This window comes from Chrysemys picta, chromosome 8, assembly GCF_011386835.1.
Source record: "Chrysemys picta bellii isolate R12L10 chromosome 8, ASM1138683v2, whole genome shotgun sequence".
NCBI classification, from domain to species: domain Eukaryota; kingdom Metazoa; phylum Chordata; order Testudines; family Emydidae; genus Chrysemys; species Chrysemys picta.
In genome coordinates this window covers 94,729,237-94,751,220 of record NC_088798.1, presented here as the reverse complement: position 1 = coordinate 94,751,220, position 21,984 = coordinate 94,729,237, and the positions used below count along the sequence as shown (strand labels likewise).

The 21,984-nt window shown below is 43.7% G+C and overlaps 1 protein-coding gene across 7 annotated transcripts in view; it reads left to right on the top strand.

Annotated features, from left to right (window-relative positions):
• Positions 1 to 21,984, top strand: part of ARHGAP26 (Rho GTPase activating protein 26) — a 597,030-nt gene that overhangs the window by 427,159 nt on the left and 147,887 nt on the right. For all 7 annotated transcript variants that reach the window (XM_042850866.2, XM_042850865.2, XM_065554977.1 and 4 more), the window contains 4 exons: positions 6,213 to 6,278; positions 7,593 to 7,667; positions 17,611 to 17,698; positions 20,049 to 20,107. In XM_042850866.2, coding sequence (XP_042706800.1) covers positions 6,213 to 6,278; positions 7,593 to 7,667; positions 17,611 to 17,698; positions 20,049 to 20,107 — 288 coding nt within the window. The remainder of the gene's footprint in view (positions 1 to 6,212; positions 6,279 to 7,592; positions 7,668 to 17,610; positions 17,699 to 20,048; positions 20,108 to 21,984) is intronic.

The following is a 21,984-nucleotide window of genomic DNA, read 5'->3' as shown; positions in this document are numbered from 1 at the left end:
AATTGGGAAGGCCTGGGCAAAGGTGCCTGTCTTTCAGTATCTTCTCCTTTGCCATGCCACATCTGCAACATGAGGAGAATGCTGCTTGCCTACTTCACAGACTAGATTTAGTGTTTGTAAAGTGCACCAAGAGCCTCAGGTGAAAGGTGTGTACGTAAAAGTAAAATATTATTAAGTTGGCCTGTGCAATTCTTCTTCTTCGCATGCTTGCTCATGTCGATTCCATTCTAGGTGTGTGCGCGCCCACGTGCACAGTTGTTGGAAACTTTTGCCTTAGCAGTATCCGTAGGGTCGGCTGTGGCACCCCCTTGAGTGCCGCGCTCATGCGTCGGTATATTAAGCGCCGCCGACCCTACGCCCTCTCAGTTCCTTCTTACTGCCTGTGACGGTTGGAACGCCAATACTTCTGTTAGTCTTAAAGGTGCCACAGGACCCTCTGTTGCTTTTTACAGATTCAGACTAACACGGCTACCCCTCTGATACTTAAGCATCCATAAAGTAATTTATCCTGCTCTGCTTAGGGAGTAAAGGGAGTGACTTGAGAGAGGGGTGATGTGGGGGTGGAGGGATGAGTTTCAGTGAACTTCTAACACTAAGTGTATTTTAATTTCTTGGTTAGCAAAATCCAGAAGACCTGTCCTGTTTTGCCCTGCTCTATTCTCTGAAAACAAATACTCTAGGCCGTTTGGACTTGGTACATGGAAGAAGATGAATGAATACATCCTCCTCCTCCAACTCCACTGGCTCCCCATTCACTTCAAGATCTGGTTCAAAATTGTTCACCTTAGTTTTATAAACTCTTCATAGACCTTATGCTCTCTACAACCCACCTTTCACTTATCCCACACTGGCCTGATCTCTGTCCTTCATCCAGCTTCTCTGAGAATGTGTTCAATACAAGAGCCTTCTGCTCTGCAGTTCCTCTTCCCTGTCATCTTGGCATCTCATCAATTCTTCAGTTTTTAAATCACAGACAAAAACCTCATTTTTCCTGGTCTCCATTTCTTGACTTCTCTCCCTCCCTTCGTGTTTAATTCCGTAAAACTCTTTGAGATAGTTTTTGTTTTGTTCTGCTATAAAACACAAAGCTGTATAACGTAGTCTGCAGAGAAGTCTGTTTGATCTTGTGTCGCTGGTGTGGTGTGACATTTGTAAGTCTGGATTCAGTAAGATCAGCCTGAGGCTGATTTCCCCCCTTCCCCTATGCTCAGGTAGTTGCAGTGTCAGCATCGAACAATGGAATTAAGGGATTAAATAGAAATAATGTACAGGGCAAAAATTCAAGATGAGACGGGCCCAACTAGGATAGTTCAAGATGTTGCATAAGACAGGATAAGTAGCTTGTATTTAGTTAGCAAAAAAGCTGGAATAATGGTGGTGCTTGTCAAATGTTGATTAAAATATCTCTATGCCAGATTATAGCATGAATACTATCTTGGATTGATACTCTGGTCAGTTGTGCATTGAAATACTTCTACAATAATACTATTTTGTGTATATGTGTGTGACTGTGTATGCTCGACCCACATCCATCCACTGAAGTGAGGCATAGGGAAATACCGAGGCAAGCTGCATCCCCTGAAATTTGGTTCCACGTACCGTACCTCTCAACCTGCCACTGCCCAGTCGCAAGATAAGAGGCTCAAAATGAACAAATAATTAGAGCGGAAGATGGGTTTCTATTGGTAAATGACAGTTACCTTCATCTTTGCAATTCTGCACTTCTAATGGAAATAAATAACAATATGAGTGAGAGACTATAGGATGGGGATGAGGAACACCCCTTATTATAGAGAATTGAGGCATGCTGGTCACCATGTGTATCCAAGGCAGATGGGAGGGATCACACTCTCTGCTGCCATTAGCCTCCAACTCCTGTCCGCAGCTCACTGTGCTAGCTCAAAATGCAACAGACTGATGGCTGGTCTATGCTACGGGAGAGGGATCGATCTAAGTTATGCAACTTCAGCTACATGATAACGCAACTGAAGTCGTCATACTTAGATCTACTCACCACGGTGTCTCACTGCGGTGTGTCGACGGGAGATGCTCTCCCATCGATTCCCCTTGCGCTTCTCGTTGAGGTGGAGTACTGGAATCGAGGCTAGAGCAATTGGCGGCCAATTTATCCCATCTATACTAGACATGATAAATCAACCCCCGCTGGATCGGTCGCTGCCCGTCGACCGGTAGTTTAGACAAGCCCTAAGTCACATGCACGCATTCCACCACCACTCCCAAGCCATCAGATGTTAGCAAGCAGAATCTAAATGGGGGAATGGACTGCCGACTTGGGGGGAAATCTAGCTGAAGCCTCGTGCTGCAGATCACGGAGCTGCCTAGGGAGAATGGCGTGGGTGTTAAGGATCACGGAGTAGTTCCAGATGCAGCTATGATCTGTCATCTCTGAGCTAAATCAGTGAGTAAACAAGAGAGATAAAAAGAAGCTTCTGTGAGGGAGAGTGGAAATCAAGCTCATTAAAAGTCAAATTAAAGGATAAATAAGGCTGCCTGGATATTTATTTAATTAGATATTTCTGGAGAGCATAAGGATACGAAGATTGCAAATAAATCCCTGACCTTTCCTGATCCAGAGCTCAGCAAGGACTCTAAAGAGCTGACTCAACAGCTTGGGGAGGATTATGCTCTGTCACTTTCATCTGGAAGGATTGCTCCTGCTTCCTCACTCTGTCTTGGCAAACACTGTTGAAAGGTCTTGCTATGATCCCTTTAGTGGTAACTCAGTCAGTACTGAGTGGTGCAGTGGGCTCACGATGAATCTCCAGCCGTGGAAATAAATTGCGGGTCAGGGTGGGGGAGAGAGAATGCCCATTTGTAACCTTCACATTCCCAGTATCAAACATGGAAGGAACTTAACTAAAGCTGCAGGGGAGCGGGGAAAGGTAGCACCTTTAGGGGATGGGGAGAATCCAGGGTAGGCCATACTGGTGGCAAAAAACATTCCGACCTAAATTTTGACCCGTAATTTTGGGAGACCGTTCTGAAAATCAGGCCCCTTTTGCAGTATTCGGCACCTGAAATCCAAGGCACTCAAAATCACTAGTCAGGCACCCTGGTTTTGCTGGAACTGTTTTTTTTTTTTTTTATAATTTGCTGATTTTAAAGACTGTCAAAGTAGTAGTGGGCCTGCTATATCCGGTTTATTCTATATTGAGTACCCAGGGTTTGTGGAGTAGGGTGGCAGAAGAGATCTGAAGTGGACCTAATAGCTTTGATCTGTTTTGATTTGTTCTATTGAAAACCTAAACTAAAACACAGTACCCCAGAGTGTCCGTTGTGTCTGTTCCTGCGGAATAGTTGGGCTGTTAAAGGACGCATGAAGCAGTTAGCAAGACCTATAAAACTTCATAGCCATTATGCATGTCCTGTAACGTGAGCATTCTTTAATGTGTGTGCGTTGGCTCAGCATTTCAGCAGGTTTTCCCAGAAAAATAAATTTAGAGAAGTTGTATTGTCTCTGTCTCTCTTGCCATTCATCATGTTAGTAATGGTATCAACACAGAACTTTAAAAACAAATGAGCAGATGACTTGGGGTGACGGGTAAAATTGACTAGTAAGGGGGCTGCACCTTGCAGGTTACGGACAACCAACAAACTGTCCCATTGTTGTGAACCGGTTGTGTGTTCGATGTGCTTTTGAATTAGGAAATGTCAGGACAAAGGCAAAATATTGCACTGCTCATGTTGTGAACTGCCATGATTCCTGGACTCTGAAACTTTTCTATTGGACCCCAGAAATAGTACTGTTTTGTGTCTTTGAAATTTGATGTTTTTTCTGTAGGACGAAATAAAATCAGCTGTTTTGTAAATAATACTTTTCTCTGCGCTCTAGCTTCCTGCATCCAAAGACCATAAATTGCTTAAAAATATTAATGAATTCATTTTCACAACGCTTCTGTGAGGCACTGTTGGGAAGTATTCTATCGTCCATTTCACAGATGGGAAAACTAAGGCACAGAGAGATTAAATGACTTGTCCAAAATCTGTGTAGAGTTGGGAATAAATCTCATTTCTCCTGACTTCTTCCCATTGCTGTAAACACTAGATCATGCTTCCTATGTAATGGAACTTTTAGATGGTGCATAAAGTTCTTCATGCTCTTGAACGCACTTTCAGTGTGGTTTCTGCATATTTCTCAAATCTTTGCAAATAAAAGAAGTAATTTTCCTTGGCAAATAGCTGACTGCAGGCAGTGTGTCCCATGTACTGATTGAGAGCTGACTAAGGGATAAATATTCCCTCAGGATCCCGGCAGGCATTTGGGTACAAGTATTAGTAACTTGTTTAAATTAAATTTGAAATACTTTAACAGCACGAGTTAATTGAGTGTTATATTCCATTAGTATGAAATTTTTAGATCTTATTCTCAGGCTCAAGAGTTGGATCCCTTCAGGACATCCTAATTTGCACAGAATAAATATTTCATTAACGCTAATAGAAGAAAGGGCTCTGCTTCCACTGTGCAAATCTGCAAAGAAGGAGGGAAATCTGTTGTATTGTGTGCGATCCACAAGGGAAAAACCTTTTTACTTGGGCATTTTACAGCCTGGGACTCAAAAGTGTTTACTTGAATAATATAATGCCCCTAGGATGCCAGGTGGCTCCTCAGGGGAATGGGTTAGTTTTTGTCTAAGGTTGGAATCCTGCGTGGGTCAGTCATGACTAGAGTTGGCTGTGTTCGCTCCTAGACAGTGAAGGAGAACCAGCCATTCACACTGCAAGATCTCTCCTGCTGATTTATGTCATGGGTTCTCAAACTTTTTTTAATAGTGTGGGCCACATCTCAATAGATTGTGTCTTGTAGAAACATCTCTGCCTCTTTGTGATTGTAGACTTTGGGCAAAGTCTACTTTTATTCTAAATATAATCTCTCAGCACCACGTGACTTCTACCAACCACAGTGGGCCATGGGGTGCAGTTTAGAAAACATTGCTTTAAAGAGTTTCGAACTCTTCATTGTTTCAGCCAGCAATTCATATACATACCCCCATCATCTATTCCCTTCTTCCATTACCGAAAGACTCCATTCCTCCAGTCTCTCTTCACTGGGTAACACTCATTGCTACGTACCTTCACCTCCCATTTTACGTCCTCCTTCCATTCTCCCTTCATCCCCACTCCTATTTTTCTCCTCCAACCTCTTCCATTTGTTTCCTTCCAGTCTCCCCTTGGTCACCTTTCTTCCTTCCCCAGTTGCTTATTTAGCACATTTTGTAGGGCATCAATCAAAATGCATCAACCTATCATACAATTAAAAAAAAAAACCAAGCAAAACATGAAATTCAGTCCCCCCCCACATATCTAGGCAGACAGAAGTCTGACACAGGAGGAAACCCTCAAGGTAAAGTCAACCCCTCCAGCAACAGCGATCATGTTTCAGCTGGTTGGAGATTAGGAAGCAAATCACTGATGTAGGAGGTGAAGTAGGGGACTTGTGGAATGTTTAGGCTGGGTCTACACTACCCGCCTGAATCGGCGGGTAGAAATCGACCTCTTGGGGATCAATTTATCGCGTCCCATTGGGACGCGACAATCGATCCCTGAATCGACGCTCTTACTCCACCAGCGGAGGTGGGAGTAAGCGCCGTCGATGGGAAGCCGCAGAGGTCGATTTTGCCGCCGTCCTCACAGCGGGGTAAGTTGGCTGCGATACGTCGAATTCAGCTACGCTATTCACGTAGCTGAATTTGCGTATCTTAAATCGACCCCCCCCCGTAGTGTAGATGTAGCCTCAGAGACTGGTCATCTGAAATAATGTGGCTTGTGGCAAACGAGAGAGACTGACAGACCTCCCAGCCAGAAGTCCCATACAGGAGATAGCATCCTGGTCCTGAATGAAGGTAGTGAACACGCACAAACCTGCATTGCTGCAGGGACCTGGTACTAGAATTAGAGGTCAAGAGTGAAATGCATTGGCAAAGCTGTGGATAGGCCCAGGATTGGAACAGCATGGGGGTTTGAAATGAGATGTATGAGCAGTGTCATGTACATGCCTGCATTGTTCCTGAAGAAAACTAGTGTGTTAGTCTCTCTCTTTCATGGACACCAAATTTATCCCCCCAAATTATTTTTTAAAAAACAATACAATATCTATTTCAATCTCGGAGATGATTCTGCTGGATGAATGGAGTGCTCATGGTGAAATCATCCCCATTGCTAGGTGTTTCATCAATTTTTTTCTTTCCTTTCAGCTGCCCAGTTGGATAATATCGGATTCAGCATTATCAGGAAATGCATAAATGCTGTCGAAACAAGAGGTATAGTAGTTCACCAGATGGCCTTGTTTTTAGGGAAGGTCTTGCATCTGTTTTTAGCATGGTCTGTGCTTACCTTCTCTTTTTGTGCACAGAAATGATTTATTAACCCTCAGAGACTCATGTTTGATATACCTCATTATAGGCTCACACAGATGCCCTAGCTGGCCATGTACTTGAGCTTGACTAACTGGAGAACGCAGGTGTTAAGCAAATATCAAGAACAGAAGGATAAACAGAGAAATGTTGGGCTAGATTTTTAAAATTAGGAGTGGAATTTAATTTGAAATCTAATTTTGGGTATAATTTAATATTCATAAACAAATATGAATTTTATTCTCAATACTCCTGCGGGGTAGAGAAATGTCATCCCCATTTTACAGGTGGGATAGGCACAGGTAAGAGAAAGTGACTTGCCCACGGTCAGACAGGAAATCAGTGGCTGATCCAGATTTGAACCCAGTTCTCCCGAGTCCCAGCCCATTGCTCTCCATCCTACCTGTGAGAGAATTCAGAGCATTGGGTGTGGTTAGGAACTGAGTATTTGCCATACTGCAGTGCTGTAGAGGCTCCGATCCTAAGGACATAGAGTATGGGGTGGTTACTAAAGAGCTGCAGGCTGGTGAAGTTTTGCAACGCCCTTAATGAAGAAAAAGAGTTTGCATTATTGAGATTTTCCTGCTGTCCATGGTATAAACTCTGTTCAGATAACATGCTGGCTGTGATTAAAACCCTGGTTCAAAAAAAAAAAAAAAAAAAGGGAGGGGGTGGGAAACAAAGCTAACACATTCATTTAGACCTGCAGAGATCAAAATGCCCTCAACTCTCATTCCCTTCAGTAAGACTGGAGGGACATTCAGCTCCAGTTAGTCAGGTCCTGTATTATTTATTTCTATACTACCATAAGCCTCACTTTGGATCAGAATCACATTGTGCTGCACACTCTGCTGACATATGGAAAGACACGGTCCCTGACCAGCAGGTCTTAGCATCAGACTCCTCAACCCACCCACACACGTTGCCAATCAAATGATATTTGTTTCTGGTGCTTCCATGCTTTCTTGTTGTCCACTAGGGCGGAGAACAGGCACCTCTGATTCCTGAGCTGATCAGGAGACAACACTTTGTAATAAATACATAAAAACCCAGACGTCAAAACCAAATCTCAACCCTTTCTATAACAGCCAGGCTGAGAGTGTTGTATGCAGCTGGTGGAAGCTTTAATTACTGCAGCTATTAGCGAAGCCAAGGAAATGAAAGAAATGTTAATAGTTCTTTTAACATTCCCCTAATTAAGTAACCTCTTTATTTTTCCAGGGATCAATGAGCAAGGGCTCTACCGAATTGTTGGAGTAAACTCCAGAGTTCAAAAGCTATTGAGTATCTTAATGGGTAAGTGTCTCAAATCCGCATTAGAGGGAAGCAGCTTATTACCAGTCCTGGTGATGGAGGCTTTTGTCGAAATACCAGAACCTGGGGTGGGAATTCCACTTTGGGAAATAAACTCTCATTAACATGTTCTGTGAGAGGTCAGGAGAGTGCAGGGATCGGAACACTAGGAATTGTGTAGGGCATCCACTTTAAAGGGGCTTTTATTTCACCTGGTCTGTTGCTTGTGCTTCACTCATATGCTTTGCAAATCTTGGCAGTCTTCCCAAATGCAGCCTATAACCTTCAGAAAAATAGCTGTTAGTTTTTATTCCTATACCTGCCACATGCTCCCGCTCAAGTTTTGTCTTTATTTCATGTTGCTCATGGCTCTAGTTGCTCTCCCTTAAGACCTAATTTTCCTCTCCAGCTATGTTTACTGCTAGCAGCATTATTTTATCCCTGCCCCCCCACCCCTTTCTTGTTATTAGCTTTCCCCATAGTAGGTCATAAAAGAACCCTGCTGTCAGTCAGACTTCAACACAGCCATTCTAACAGTTGGTCCGAGTGTGAAGGGAATAGTGTAGATTAACTGGATGGGGATAGCAAGTGTGTGTGTTGGGCTTAGCTGCTGTGGGATTGAGGGGGGCAGTGACTGTTCCATAATTTCATCTGGTTTTTCAATAGACCCCTCTGGAAGAGCTTCTTTATCTGTAGATGAATGTGCTAAAGGGAAGGGCAAAAGGGGCTAACATTGTTAGGGCTCTGTGTCTGACCAACGAGGCCCAACCCAGTGTTTTGAGAATGTCCACTTGAGACAGAGTCCTAGTCAGGTTTTCAGACATCCCTCCCACCTCGGAAAGGTTTTGCCTGTGTGAAGTTCAAGGCTACTGTTCCTCTCTGTGATGTATGCTGAACAGCCTGATGATGTGACACCATCTCCTTCCCAGTTTCTACTTTGTGCTAAGTCCCTCTGCATTGCAGTCTTCCTTCTGCTTTCACAATTCCATTGATCTCACTATGAAGAATGGAGAGCTACAAATCCTGGGTGTTTTGAACACTAAAGACAAGCACAACGGAATAGTGAGATACAGTACTTCAGAGGTCAGTGCAGACCTCTGGGCCCCAAATCTCATTTAATGTAGCAAGGTGGGGGGCATTGTCTCTCCACTCTGCTCTGCCACAAACCTCAGGGGTTGCAAGTCCCTCAATCCCATTCACATTCACATCCTATCAGCCAGCAGTATCAGCAGTCATGGCTGACCCGCTGCTGCCCCTGCCAGCGTGTGGGAGTGACTCTCTGGAATCAAGGTAGGGGCATTCCTCTCTTCACTACCTATTGAAAGTCTGCTGTCTCAGGCACCCACCTATGCCACATACCCCTGTTGCTGGTCCTGTTCATGTGGCAGTAGCAATGTACAACAGGAGCCAAAGAGTTTAAGGTTGATATATCGATGCAAAAGTGCAGCAGAACTTAGAACACATACAGCTGCGCACACAAGAGAGCAGTTCAGTACTTTTTTTCGCTCTGAAATCTGAAATGAAGCCATGACAGGAGGATGTTTCCACATGGGTTTCCAAAGAGGTAACCTGCTGTAAGCTGAAGCATGTGGTTTTCAGTCCTGTTTCACTTGGATTTACAATTTCATTTATTGCTTTAGCTTTAATAACTCCATAGGGAAAAATACCCACCCAGAGCGCCAAGCACTCTAGACATGCATGACAAGAACACTTAAGAAAAGTTGTAAACAGCCAGTTAACGTGGTAACATTCCAACCCCATCTCATGGTGTCTAGTGCCTGGTAGGCCCAATATAAATTAGCAGGTGTCTCTAACTAGTAGATGTCTGTAATTGAATATTTAGTTATTTGTTCAGTGCCTTATTGTCACATTCATCACTCATTGGAAAATCTGCTCTCTGTGGGACTACTGTGCTGTCTACCCTTTGGACTGCTGCGCTGTCCACCCTATTGTCCTCTCTTGGTTTCTCTCCCCCTTCTCAATCTTTGATCCTCCTCCGTTTTTTTCCCCTCTGCATTTTCTCCTTGCAACAACTCCAATTTCCAATCCTGTGTACTTCATCCCCACCCCTATCTCCAGGCTAGCCACTAAAGTGATCAGTGATTAATTTGTTTAATGTTGACACTGAAATTTCATAATTGTGCTTTAAAGTTGATAGTCCAATGAGGCTAACAGGGGACCGAGGCGGTCACACCTGCAAGTCATTGTTCCAGGCTCCCTGCAGACTAAGACAGACACCACTGCTTCAGTCACACTCTGTTCATATTTGGAAGCCTATCTCTGCAGCCATAAGGGCTATTGTTTTAATGAAAGGTTATCATAGATTATGGACAATCTGAATATGTCCTATGGGCCATGTAACTACCAGGGCCGCCCAGAGGATTCAGGGGACCTGGGGCAAAGCAATTTTGGGGGGCCCTTACATAAAAAAAAGTTGCAATACTATAGAATACTATAGTCTCATGGTGGCCCCTGTGGGGCCTGGGGCAAATTGCCCCACTTGCCCCCCACTCTGGGCGGCCCTGGTAACAACATCATCTGGGCTGGATCTATCTCATGGGTCATACGTTTGCCAGCCTGGCTCAAAAAAGCATCAGGTACTGGCCACTGGCAAACATAAACTGCTACTTTGAGTGCACCCACCGCACAATCTGATCTAATATGCCAGGACCTCTGGTTTTTTGTTTTGTTTTGTTTTTTAACCAGAATGCTTAGTGTTGAGAACTATCAACGCATTTGGAATTATTGTCTCCACACAATGGGCCAAATCATGGCCTCTGTTCTGCTCTCTCAAATAGATCTGTTTCAGTATAAGTTTCCCTGGCTGTAACAGATGGCTGGATTTGGTCCTTTGTGGGTTCTTTAGTGCTCAGAGGAATCAAAAGTTTTGGCCACCATCCAAAAGCATCATCTCCTTAATAGCTGAAGACACTCCGTCTTTGGCCTCGTGCCTCACAACGTGGTGATCTAGTCAGTGTTTGTGTCTTGCCTGCCATGTCTTCATTAGCTGCTGATGTCTGAAGCATAGTAATGAGGCCTAAGCTCGCTGGCAGGCTAGATGATTAGGGGTGTCACCCAAGTAGGTGTTGCAAGGTCATTTATTTTAATCCCTGTTGCTCTTCAATATTGTTATTGTCTGGCTGGAAAAGGGCATGTCCTGACCTCCTCATGTTAACAACAGAACCCAAGGGGTGTATCTTTGCTGAGTACCAGCCTCCAGGCAGACACAAGCTCTCTGTAAAGGGACTGCCGAACTGAGCTCTGCTTTTTCTCTCCCTCCTCGTTTGCCCCCCTGCCTTTTTTTAGGACGTCATGCGTTTAAAGCAAAAGCAACATCCTGCTCAAAGGTTGACTATTCAGATCAAAACCTCATGAGCTAAGGAGCAGATTTTGCTTACAACTTCAGGTTTCCTTTATATTTAGAAATGAATGTGGTCAGCATTAGTGATTCACATACAGATTAAATGGCAAGTGGATCAGGTTTCAGAGAGCAGTGATTGGTGTAAGTGGCACACTACTGTGGAGGCCTTCAGAGTGACCCTTTTCTATAGAAGGTGCTGCTCTGTGCTCAGAGCTTGGAGGTATTTGCAGATAGCACTTTGCATTGGCAGCAGCTGCATTAGACTCAAATACGGTACCTGCCACGCTCTTGCTGTGGGACTTGTGTACCGAAGGCAAATGATTTGCTCCTCAGTTTCCCTACTGGTGAAATGGTGAATACCTCTCTGTCAGGGTTCTTTTGAGGCTTAATTCATCAACATTTGTAAAGTGTTTATATTTCTTTAGCCCCTGCCATTAAATGTCTCCAAAGAGTTACTTATTTATCAAGCACAGCTGGTTTTGAAGCTTTGTATTAAGACATGCACACAAACACAGGATAGTAATAGAACCAGCATGCAAATCTGTTCTTTAGAGGCGCCTTATATACATGGTGGAGTATAACATATTGAGTGATTCTACTGATCCTTGCCAGTGTAGTCAGTGGTGAGTGGGGTTTCCTATAGCCATTGGCCTTTATGATGAAATATCTTTATGGCTGTTTTTGAAACCATCTTAATGTCACCCAAGTGGTGATTAGAATTAGTACATGATTATATTTATCATAGAGAAAGTGGTGAGGAATTGAAATAACAGCAGCGGTGACTAGTACTGTTCCCCTCCCCCTTACATCTCCCAGAAATTTACTAAAGACATTCTGCAACACTGGCTGCAGTACTTCTGGGAAAGATGTCATTGGATAGGCTAATCGGCATTTCAGACACCATCTGGAAGAATCAGCCTCTGGGGAGCAGCTGTGCCATTGTATGCAAGCATCTCGCTGTATTTCCATCAGAGTGCTTGTTTTTTCCAGGGTTTAATCATTCTTAGTCATTTAACTTAACATCAAGCTGAAAGTTTGCGACCCCAGCTAACTTGATTCTCTGTGCCATGGGAGTTGTTCAGTTGGTAGTATGCCTGGGTGGGCAGGCTCAGGATTGGAGATGATGCCTCGCAGTTCCTCTCAGTCACCAGTGCTATTGTCGACAAAAAAACCCAAAATGAAACCCACATCCTGACTTCTGCTGATCTTGGAATTTGTTGTGTTTGGGGCTGCCTTGTTTTTCTTCAGACGACCACCACGTGATCCTTTAAATCAAAATATCAATCTCTGTCCGTTTGTTAAGCTTATTCATAACAGCTGGGACGCAGTGGAAGCTCCATGTTGTGGGACGTTTATGCTTAGGCAGGACAAACCCCTAGTAAATGTGCATGGGAAAGGATCTTGCATTGGCTGGTACGGTGGTGGGGGCGGACATGTTGACCTCTTCCATGTCTGTTGTGATGAGGGGTTCATAGAAGAAGAAATGTTCATGCTTCTACTTCCCGTTATTGTTCACATTCATCTTTGCTGTGTTTGTCTGAACATACATCTTGCTGAGTCTTCTCTAAGTTGCACTGATATAAAAAACCTTTAACTTCTGCACATTGTGACCATATCAAGTTATTTTTAACCAATAAAAATGGTCTCCTTTTAAAAAGCAAGTCAGATGGCAAGTCACACTGAAACTGATTAGGAAGGATTGTGTTTGTTTGTGTGGTGTCTGTGTGACACACACTTGATTTTTGTCATTAATACAGATTTTTTTTTGAATGTTTATCTTTTTCACTACCCCTTTTGATGTTTTTTTTCTTTAAAATAAACCCATGGCCATGAAGGAAACCCGAACTCTTTTTCAATACAAACTTTTAATTGCTTTCAAAATTGCACAGTTTTTACCTATTGTTTTAAAATTCAGGAACATATTTTAAATGAGTGCAGAAAAAGTAACCATTGAGTTGAATCCAGGGAATGATAGAGGGTAATCAGCTGCACCCAGCAGCCTGCTGTTTGACTTTAGTAGTCATTATATGCTTCGGAATTCTATGTTTCCTGCAGGCTGGCAGTCGAGCACTTTTTCAATTGCATCAAACGGACCTGCTCCAGTTTTCACTGAGATCAATGGAAAGACTCCCATTGTCAGATCAGGCTCACTTTCTATTCTCATGCATATCTGGGTTGTTTGCAGTCAGTGTCCCGAGCTTGTAATCAAGGCCTAGGGTTTTATTTATCACTCTTCAATTAATATAGGAAATTAATATAGTCAAATTCACCTACCAATCATTAAGAAATTGAGAATTAAATTAGACAATAAATGAACTCAGAAATGGAATGCAAACAAGCACAAAAGCAACGGGAAGCATGTACTTGTGCCTGCAAGAGGAACTTATTCATGGCTTTCCCCTTCTCAAAGAGTGACCAGACAATGCTTTTTGATTCTTACCTGGAAGAGCCAAGATCTTCACTCGTTGTGCAGATTCCATACCTGAGCGTTTACCTGGGTTACCACCATGGTGCCAATTAATGCAAACGTAATGGTGGTTTTTAATGTCATTTGGTTTTAATTGTCAGTGACAGTTGTCATGATGATCTCTGGAACATGGACAGTTGTCTGCTAGGAACTGGACTGAAAATGCCCACTCACTTCACGTAGGTCACTGAACAGCCACCTGACGGTAACTGATTTGAGCAATCCTTTAGCCCTGTAGCACTGAAGTACAAAATGCTAGAAGTCTCCAGGAAGAAAAAATGGTTCCTGCCTTTTTCAATCGTTATTTTACTGTAATGGCATTAGGATGTTTCACCAGAGCTTCTACAGAAACTGATAAAATACTGCCTTAAATATTGTCTGACTACAAACAATGACTTCGAAACAGCCCTCGCTTCCTGATCTAGTTGGAAGCTTACAGAGATCAGAGAAGAGGCAGCATGACTCCAGGTTTCTAAAAGCACAACTTCCTCTGCAGTTGTTTCAGATCTTGGGTTTTGGAAGTAAACATTTTGCTGGCCAAAGCCTCGTATTCACTCCGTGCAGAACAGCTGCATGTGTTTTGTTTTGTTTGTTTGTTTGTTTCTTAACGGTAATTTTAAAAAGAAATACACAAAGGGAAGGGAGGCCCACGGAGGAGATGAGGGGAAGGAGAGGAGTAAGTAGTGCTTAAAAATAAAAATAGAATAAATGAACAGGCTACTTCACTCCAGATAGGTGCACCATATTGAGCTCAAAACCCATTTTGGCCCCCATATGTTGTTGCGATGTCAGGCCACATAGCCAACCAGAGAATTCCCCTGACAGAGACATTGTGAAGACAGCAAAATGAATGCCCCATAAAGGCCAGTGTAGGGGGTAGGCCAGGGTCTGCAGATGGTGGGGGTGGGGAAGGTGCTGTGTACTACAGAGGTTCTCAGCAGATTGGGTTGAGTGCCTAAGTTACTTTGGGAGCCATTTCAGCTCCTGAAGCAGCCCATGCAAAATGACTTTTAAGCCATTTACCTCCCCAGTCCCCCAACTCTTTCCACCCAATTGCAAAGTTTATATTGTGTCTCTACAAGGTGCAGCACAGAATCGCTCCCTGTGTTTCTACACTGCCGAGGAGCCAAGAGGGTCTCCACTGATGGCCTCTTATTTGAGCCCTCATGATGCCAAGTGTAGCAGCCTGTCTGGGTTGGGGATAACTGGGCCATGCTTTCCCACAGAGCCTGGGAAAGCCTCTCCTAAAATCATCCAGCAGAGGGTGTGGAAGAACCATTTACAGCCGTTCATTTACCTGTCGTGTGTGGGTGTGTGCGCCAAGCTGCTTCCACAGTCTTCCTGGTCCCTGCTGGGTTGGGGGAGCCAAACCTGGCAGTCTCCATGAGTGGCAGGTAGTTGGGCCAGTGAAAACAGAGGCAGTCACAGTGCTGAGGACCCAGAAGGAAAACAGCATTGCCAAATGTTCCCTTCGTCTTCAGGGCTGAAGCAGGCTCTGTTAGTGCTATATGCAGCCGGCCCTAGGAGCTGCCAGTGGGGAAGGAGCATTCCTTTGGCAGGGAGGTAATAGTGGACAGTTGGTCTTTGTGGGCTGGAGGAAGGCAGCCATCCACAGCCTCATTGGGTTCCCTCCGTGTGTGTCCAGGCAAGCCGGAGGAAGATGTTTTTGTATGTCTCTTTGGCCAGAGGAAAGGGCTGGAGAGTAGCCACTCACCACGGCGTAGCTGGAGAAGCCTTGGGAAAATGAGCACCTTGACATAAAAGGTGAGCTGCTGGTTCACTCTGATCTGGCCACAGTTTGCGCAGCGGTTTTTTCCCCTCTCTTACTGGTGCAATGGATCATCTCTCCTCCTGTGCTTTCATGGTGGCATGTGAAGGAATGTGTGGATTTGGGACTCTCAAAGTTAAAAACAGCCCGGGGGCAGGCCTGGTGGTTAGTACTTTGCACTGCCAAGCAGGAGGTTGGCTGCCGCTCCTAGCTTAGGCGTCTCACTTTCTGGGCTGCTAAGTGTTGAGCCCAGTGAGTGCCTGGAAGAGCTCCTGAGTCTGAACCAACCCTTCTTGGGCAAAGATGGTGGCTGCAACGTCAGGAATTAGAAGGTGAAGGGCAGAGTTAAAGCTGCCCAGGGCAGAGGCATGCATGCACATGTGGAGGGCAAGGATCAGCGTGGGAAAGGAAACTGCTGATATGAATATGAACATACAGCACTTAGAGACTGCCAGAAGTGTTTAATTTGTTCCCAGGTAGGCTCTGAGGATCAGAAGAGTCGAACTCCCAGCATACCAGAGAGATCGACAGGGAGGTGCAGAAATTGGCAGCCCTTTTTGAAAACAAAGATTGCTCAGGAGTCTCTGGACAGGCTGGCCTGGAAATGAAGTATATTAAAATGGATGTGCTTAAGCTCTGAGAAACTTGCCTCATATTGCTATAAAAAGCCTTCTAGCCTGACTGTTATTTGAGTCTTTTTTTTCTTCTCTGTAATGTTACATAACATTTGTTTGGTTGGAGGCCTGGCGTAGGAGAAGGCTAAATAGCTGGTTTACTAGATGTGGTTCATGCAATGGCTTGCACATGTGAAACTTGCCAATTTCTTCTCACTTAGAGCCAGGCTCTGTCTTCTGTTGTCTTGCTGTTTGAGCCGGATTGCCCCTAGAATTAAGAGAGTTGAAGTAATATTTGACATCTCTCCAGGGCTTGCTCATGTTGTGGAAGTTCAGAAGTTTTTGTAAATCTCTGCATGTGACTCCAGGGATGGGGAGGGATGAATCAGACATTTAAAAAATCTTTAAGGATGCCAAGGAACGGTCTGCTGAGAAGAGGATGTAGGAAACTAATAGAATGACATCAAGAGGCCAGAGGTGAAAAAACAAACCAAAATATGATTTTTCTAAGCCGATAACCCGCCCGCCCCGTGCCGCCTTCCAGACTCATTGCTCTACAACATTTAAAAATAGGGTTTGGTATTTCTCCCCTCACCATGATACAAATAAAGTAAACAAGAATACCCTACATTCTCCATCACCCGTATACCTATAGAGAAAGCTGACCACGTACAAGCTTCCTTGCTGTAGAACTCTGCCAGCAGGGCCCCTGAGGATGTTTGCAGATGTTCCTGCTTTTGCAAGCCAATGGGAACTTTATGGCCGGAGTTCTCCCTCCATCTTCTAGCAGCAAATGTCAGGCTGGCAAAAACACTCATCTGGCAACAGGTTTCTGGAGTGGCAAGCTAGGGTCTACCAGGTCGAGTGACACAGTGGATCATTTGCTGACACGCTGCTGTGCCAATGTCCTGCTATGTAGTGCTGTGTGCGACAACTTTGTTTCCTCCTTTTACTCCAGCTGCAGAACAAAGGGGGTCAAGCGCATGTGTAATTTCCTCAGTTGCCAGCAGGGCTAGGTCTAGTGGTGGTTCTGCCCTGGGCAAGCAAGCAAATGCCTGCCTTTCCCAGCCAGCAGTGTCACATGCACACAGTTATTGAATGTCCTATTCCCCTGTTATTTTGTTGCCATAGGCACTTGCCTGCTTTAATTGTATGATACAGCTGGCCCTGGTTACTAGTGGTCACTGTGCGTTCCCCACCACTAATTTGTACTGCTGTGTGCCCAAATCACTTGCCAGTCATTTAGGCATGCCTTGCTGCCATTGTCCTTATATTATTTTGATGTATTTATTTATGCTGCAATTATGTCCCAAAGTCTACATTAAATGGCGTGTATCTAGTCTGTCTGCCTCTGTCTGATATTGTTCTGCTTCCATCACTGTAGTATCTAAGCACAGCAGTGTCTTGAAACCTTTTTTATTATCACGCTTGAAACAAAAGCATTGGTCCCATCACCCATGAGTGGTGAGCGCCTCTTCTTTTTGCTTTTGAACATATGCAAGTGAGTCCTAGTGTCCAACCTGCGGTCGCCGTCTTCATCCATATCCTTGTAAGCAGGAACAGCTCTCAAGGCTCAAAAGTATTTGCTGGTGTTGGTTATTTGGAGAGACCATTGAGAAACTGGGCAGTGGGATTTTCCTTCAGTGCTAACCCCACAGGAGTAACTTTGGAGGTGATTACGTTGTTTAATGTGTTCTCTTTGAGCCACTCATTCTTTTGTTGCCTTTCTTCCCTAGATCCCAAAACAGCCTCTGAAACAGAAACAGACATCTGTGCTGAGTGGGAGATAAAGACTATCACCAGTGCACTGAAAACTTACTTGAGGTAGGGGAGAAACGCCTCCTGTGTTATATGTCTCCACAAGTGTGTTCTGTAGTGTCCTGGGGATAGCCTCACCCACTACCCAAGTTTCTTGACAGGGGAACGAGTTTAAAATAACTAAGGAAGAGACTGCTCTTAAAGAATCCACCTTGGCTTTTCCACTGAACCCCATGCATGCTTGGGCAGGACTTTGGGAGTTTACTGAATACTGTACAAATGCTAATGTGTAGGGTCTATTTTGGTCAATTTCACGGTCATAGGATTTAAAAAATCATAAATTTCATGATTTTAATCTGAAATTTGGCCTTGTAATTGTAGGGGTCCTGTCCCAAAAAGGAGTTGGGGGGAAGGTCACAAGGTTATTGTAGGTGGGGTTGCGGTACGGCTACCCTTACTTTTACGCTGCTGCCGCTGGCGGCAGCGCTGCCTTCAGAGCTGGGCAGCTGGAGAGCGGTGGCTGCAGGCCGGGAGCCCAGCTCCGAAGGCAGAGCCACTGCCAGCAGCAGTGCAGAAGTAAGCATGGGCTGGTATGGTATTGCCGTCTTTTACTGCGGAGCTGCTGCCTGCAGAGCTGGACCATCAGACAGCAGCCGCCACTCTCCGGCCACCCAGCTCTGAAGGCAGCGCAGAAATAAGGGTGGCAATACCGTTACCTCCCCTAAAATAACTTTGTGACCCCCTGCAACTCCCTTTTGGGTCAGGACCCCCAATTTGATAAACACTGGTCTCCCCTGTGACATCTGTATAGTATAGGGTAAAAGTACACAAAAGACCAGATTTCACGGGGGAGACCAGATTTCACAGTCCATGACGTGTTTTTCATGGCCCTACTCAGGTGGTACAGCCGTAACTTATAAAAGCTTATTCTTGCGTATCTCACTGTTAAATTTGTCTCTTGATTCAGGCTTTTCCCTGTAAGTGAAGACACAATGCATTCCAGTATGCTGCTGTCTAGCAAATCTGTTGTCCTGATGGCTTAGTGGAAGAAAGTTCAGTGTTAGTTTGTTTTTCCAAAAGGACCATGAAAATTCATAAGGCTTTCTTTGATATCTAGGCATAGAACTGTACATGTGGGTACAGTCCAACCACACGAAAATTGATGCCATTGTTACAATTGGGTTATCTTCTATTATTGTATAAGTATAACATGTAACATCATTTACTGAGGCACTAGTTCAGAGAAAGAAAACTGATACTGTGGAGAGGAATGTTAGAGCCAACATCACACTATTTCCTTTGGTACCGCCTTAAAATTAATTTCTTCCTGTTAGTTATTTAGTAATAAAGATATGCAAGGATTTGTCAGTAATTAATAAACTACAAACTTCTAATTATGTGCCCCTTCGCATCCCTAACCTTCATTTTAATTGCATTGCATTATGCATTGACAGGTAATATTAGAGATGGGATGAGCTGTTCACAGACTGGTGGTTCCTAATCCAAAAAGAGGGATACCCATTAGTTTGCAAGTAGCAATAGCTATTCCATTATGCAGAACATGCTGCTACCTGCCATGTCCGTATTTTTAAAGCATAAGAAAATGAAACAAAATCCAACGTGGATGACAAATGTAGTTAGGTTGGTCAATGTCAGCCTGGAAGGTCACAAAGCCAGCACATAACTTTGCATGAATGGCAATCTTTGCTCCAGAGAGTTTCTGAACGGTTAGCACAGTAATAAGGTGAGAGTATGAGACACAGGACTGGAATAGTAGGTCATTTCACAGGTCAGGACTGAAGTATATAGGCAAATCTGAGAGAAGCCCATGACTAAAATATCAGAGAAGCTGCAGGACAGGATTGCGATCCATTTTAAGATCTGCACAGAGAATTAGCACAGCACTACCATGTGCCATGCATAGCTTTAGCCAGTGCTCTTGGTCTCTCGTTTTCATCAGCACCAAAGTTTACACAAGCTTTCCTTCAAAATACATATTAAGATTTCCAAGGCATGGGTGGATGTGGAAAATTCATTATGGAAATGATGATCGTTAGAATTTTAGTGCTGTTTTCTGTGCCACATTTTAACATCGAGTCACTTAGTATTTTGTTTATATATAATACAAGGTTTTAAGAATTTATAGGGAGTTTTGGCCTGTGTTATTTCTTTTATATATCGTGGTAATTCTGAAGTGATAGTTGATTCAATTATAGAGAGGAAAGGAAGACAAAAAAAAAGGCCCCTCTGTATATTATGTTTTTTCTGATGAGAGGAAACTAGTTAGGAAAGTTGGTATTGCTTAGCTGTGTCCTTTATGATTTAAGAATGGGTTTATGGGAACAGCAGACTCCAAGCTGCTTTTCAGTGATTATTTTATTGCTCAATTGTGTATGTTTTGCTATTCCTATTCCAGAATGCTCCCTGGACCGCTCATGATGTACCAGTTTCAAAGAAGCTTCATCAAAGCAGCAAGTAAGTTTTTGTGCATGTGTGCTTGTCACAACCTTCTAAAGAGAAAAATTCCTTTGCAAACAACCGAATGTAACCCCAACGCCAGTATTCTCCCACTGAACTCCTGATGCAAGACAGACTTTGGTAAATGCTGTAAAACAAAATCGGAATTGAGATGCAAGGTGCATGTTGTTGGGTGTACTTTTTTTCTAGATGCTGGTGGATGGGAAGTGGGAGGAAAGCATATTGGTACCACAGATGGGTTATTGGAGTTCTAATTAGTTGTATTTTTCAGTCCTAATGTCATGAAAGCATAGCTGTGTATGGGTGGAAGGGACCATGAGATCATCTAATCCAGACCTCTAGGCTGAGGCAGGGCCAAATAAACCTAGACCAACCCTGACAGGTGTTTGTCTAACCTGTTTTTAAAAACTCCACAACCTCCCCTGGAAGCCTGTTCCAATGCTCAACTATTCTGGTAGTTTGGAAAGATTTTCCCAATATTTAACCTAAATCTGCTTTCCTGCACATTAAGCCAATTACTTCTTGTCCTACCTTCAGTAGACACAGAGAACAGTTGATCACCATCCTCTTTATAACAGACCGTAACATATTTAAAGATGGTTATCGGGCTCCCCCTCAGTTTTAACCTTTCCTCACAAGTCTGGTTTTCTAAACCTTTTATCCTTGTTTTTTTTTTTTTTTTTTTTTTTGCCAGCCTCTGTACTCTTTCCAATTTGTCCGCATCTTTCCTAGTGTGGCACCCAGAACTGGACACAGTTCTCCAGCTGAGGCCTCGCCAGTGCCAAGTAGAGCAGGACAGTTACCTCCCATGTCTTAAATATGACGCATTCCTGTTCATACACCGCAGAATGATATCTTTTTTTAGCAACAGCATCACATTGTTGATTCATATTCAATCTGTGACACACTATAACCCCAGATCCTTTTCAGCAGTACCTAGCTAGTTATATCCCCATTTTGTACTTGTGTATTGGATTTTCTTCTCCCTAAGTGCAGTGCTTTGCCCTGGTATTTATTGAAATTCTTCTTGTTGATTTCCAACAAATTCTCCAATTTGTGAAGGTCATTTTGAATTCTAAGCCTCCAAAGCACTAGAAACCTCTCCCAGCTTGGTGTCATCTGCAAATTTTATAAACATGCTCTCCGCTCCAAACTCCAAGCTATCCAAGTCATCAATGAAAATATTGAATAGTACCAGACCCAGGACAAAGCCCTGCAGGTCCCCTTAGATCTGCCTGACCAGCTCCCTCCCCGTTTGACAGCAAACCATTGATACTCTTTAAGTATGGTGACAAGTTTCAGAGTGGTAGCCGTGTTAGTCTGTATCAGCAAAAACAATGAGGAGTCCTTGTGGCACCTTAAAGACTAACACATTTTTGGGGGCATAAGCTTTCATGGGCTAAAACCCACTTCATCAGATGCATGGAGTGGAAAATAAAGTAGCAGGTGTATATATACTCACTACATGAAAAGATGGGAGTTGCCTTATCAAGTGGGAGGGTCAGTGCTAATGAGACAATTCAATTAACAGTAGAATACCAAGGGAGGAAAAATCACTTTTGTAGTGGTAATGAGGGTGGCTCATTTCAAACAGTTGACAAGAAGGTGTGAGTATCAGTAGGGGGAAATTAGTTTTTGTAATGACGTACCCACTCCCAGTCTTTATTCAGGCCTAATTTGATGGTGTCCAGTTTGCAAATTAATTCCAGTTCTGCAGTTTCTCATTGGAGTCTGTTTTTGAAGTTTTTTTTGTTGAATTGCCACTTTTAAGTCTGTTATTGAGTGACCAGGGAGATAGAAGTGTTCTCCTACCGGTTTTTGAATGTTACAATTCCTGATGTCAGATTTGTATCCATTTATTCTTTTGCATAGAG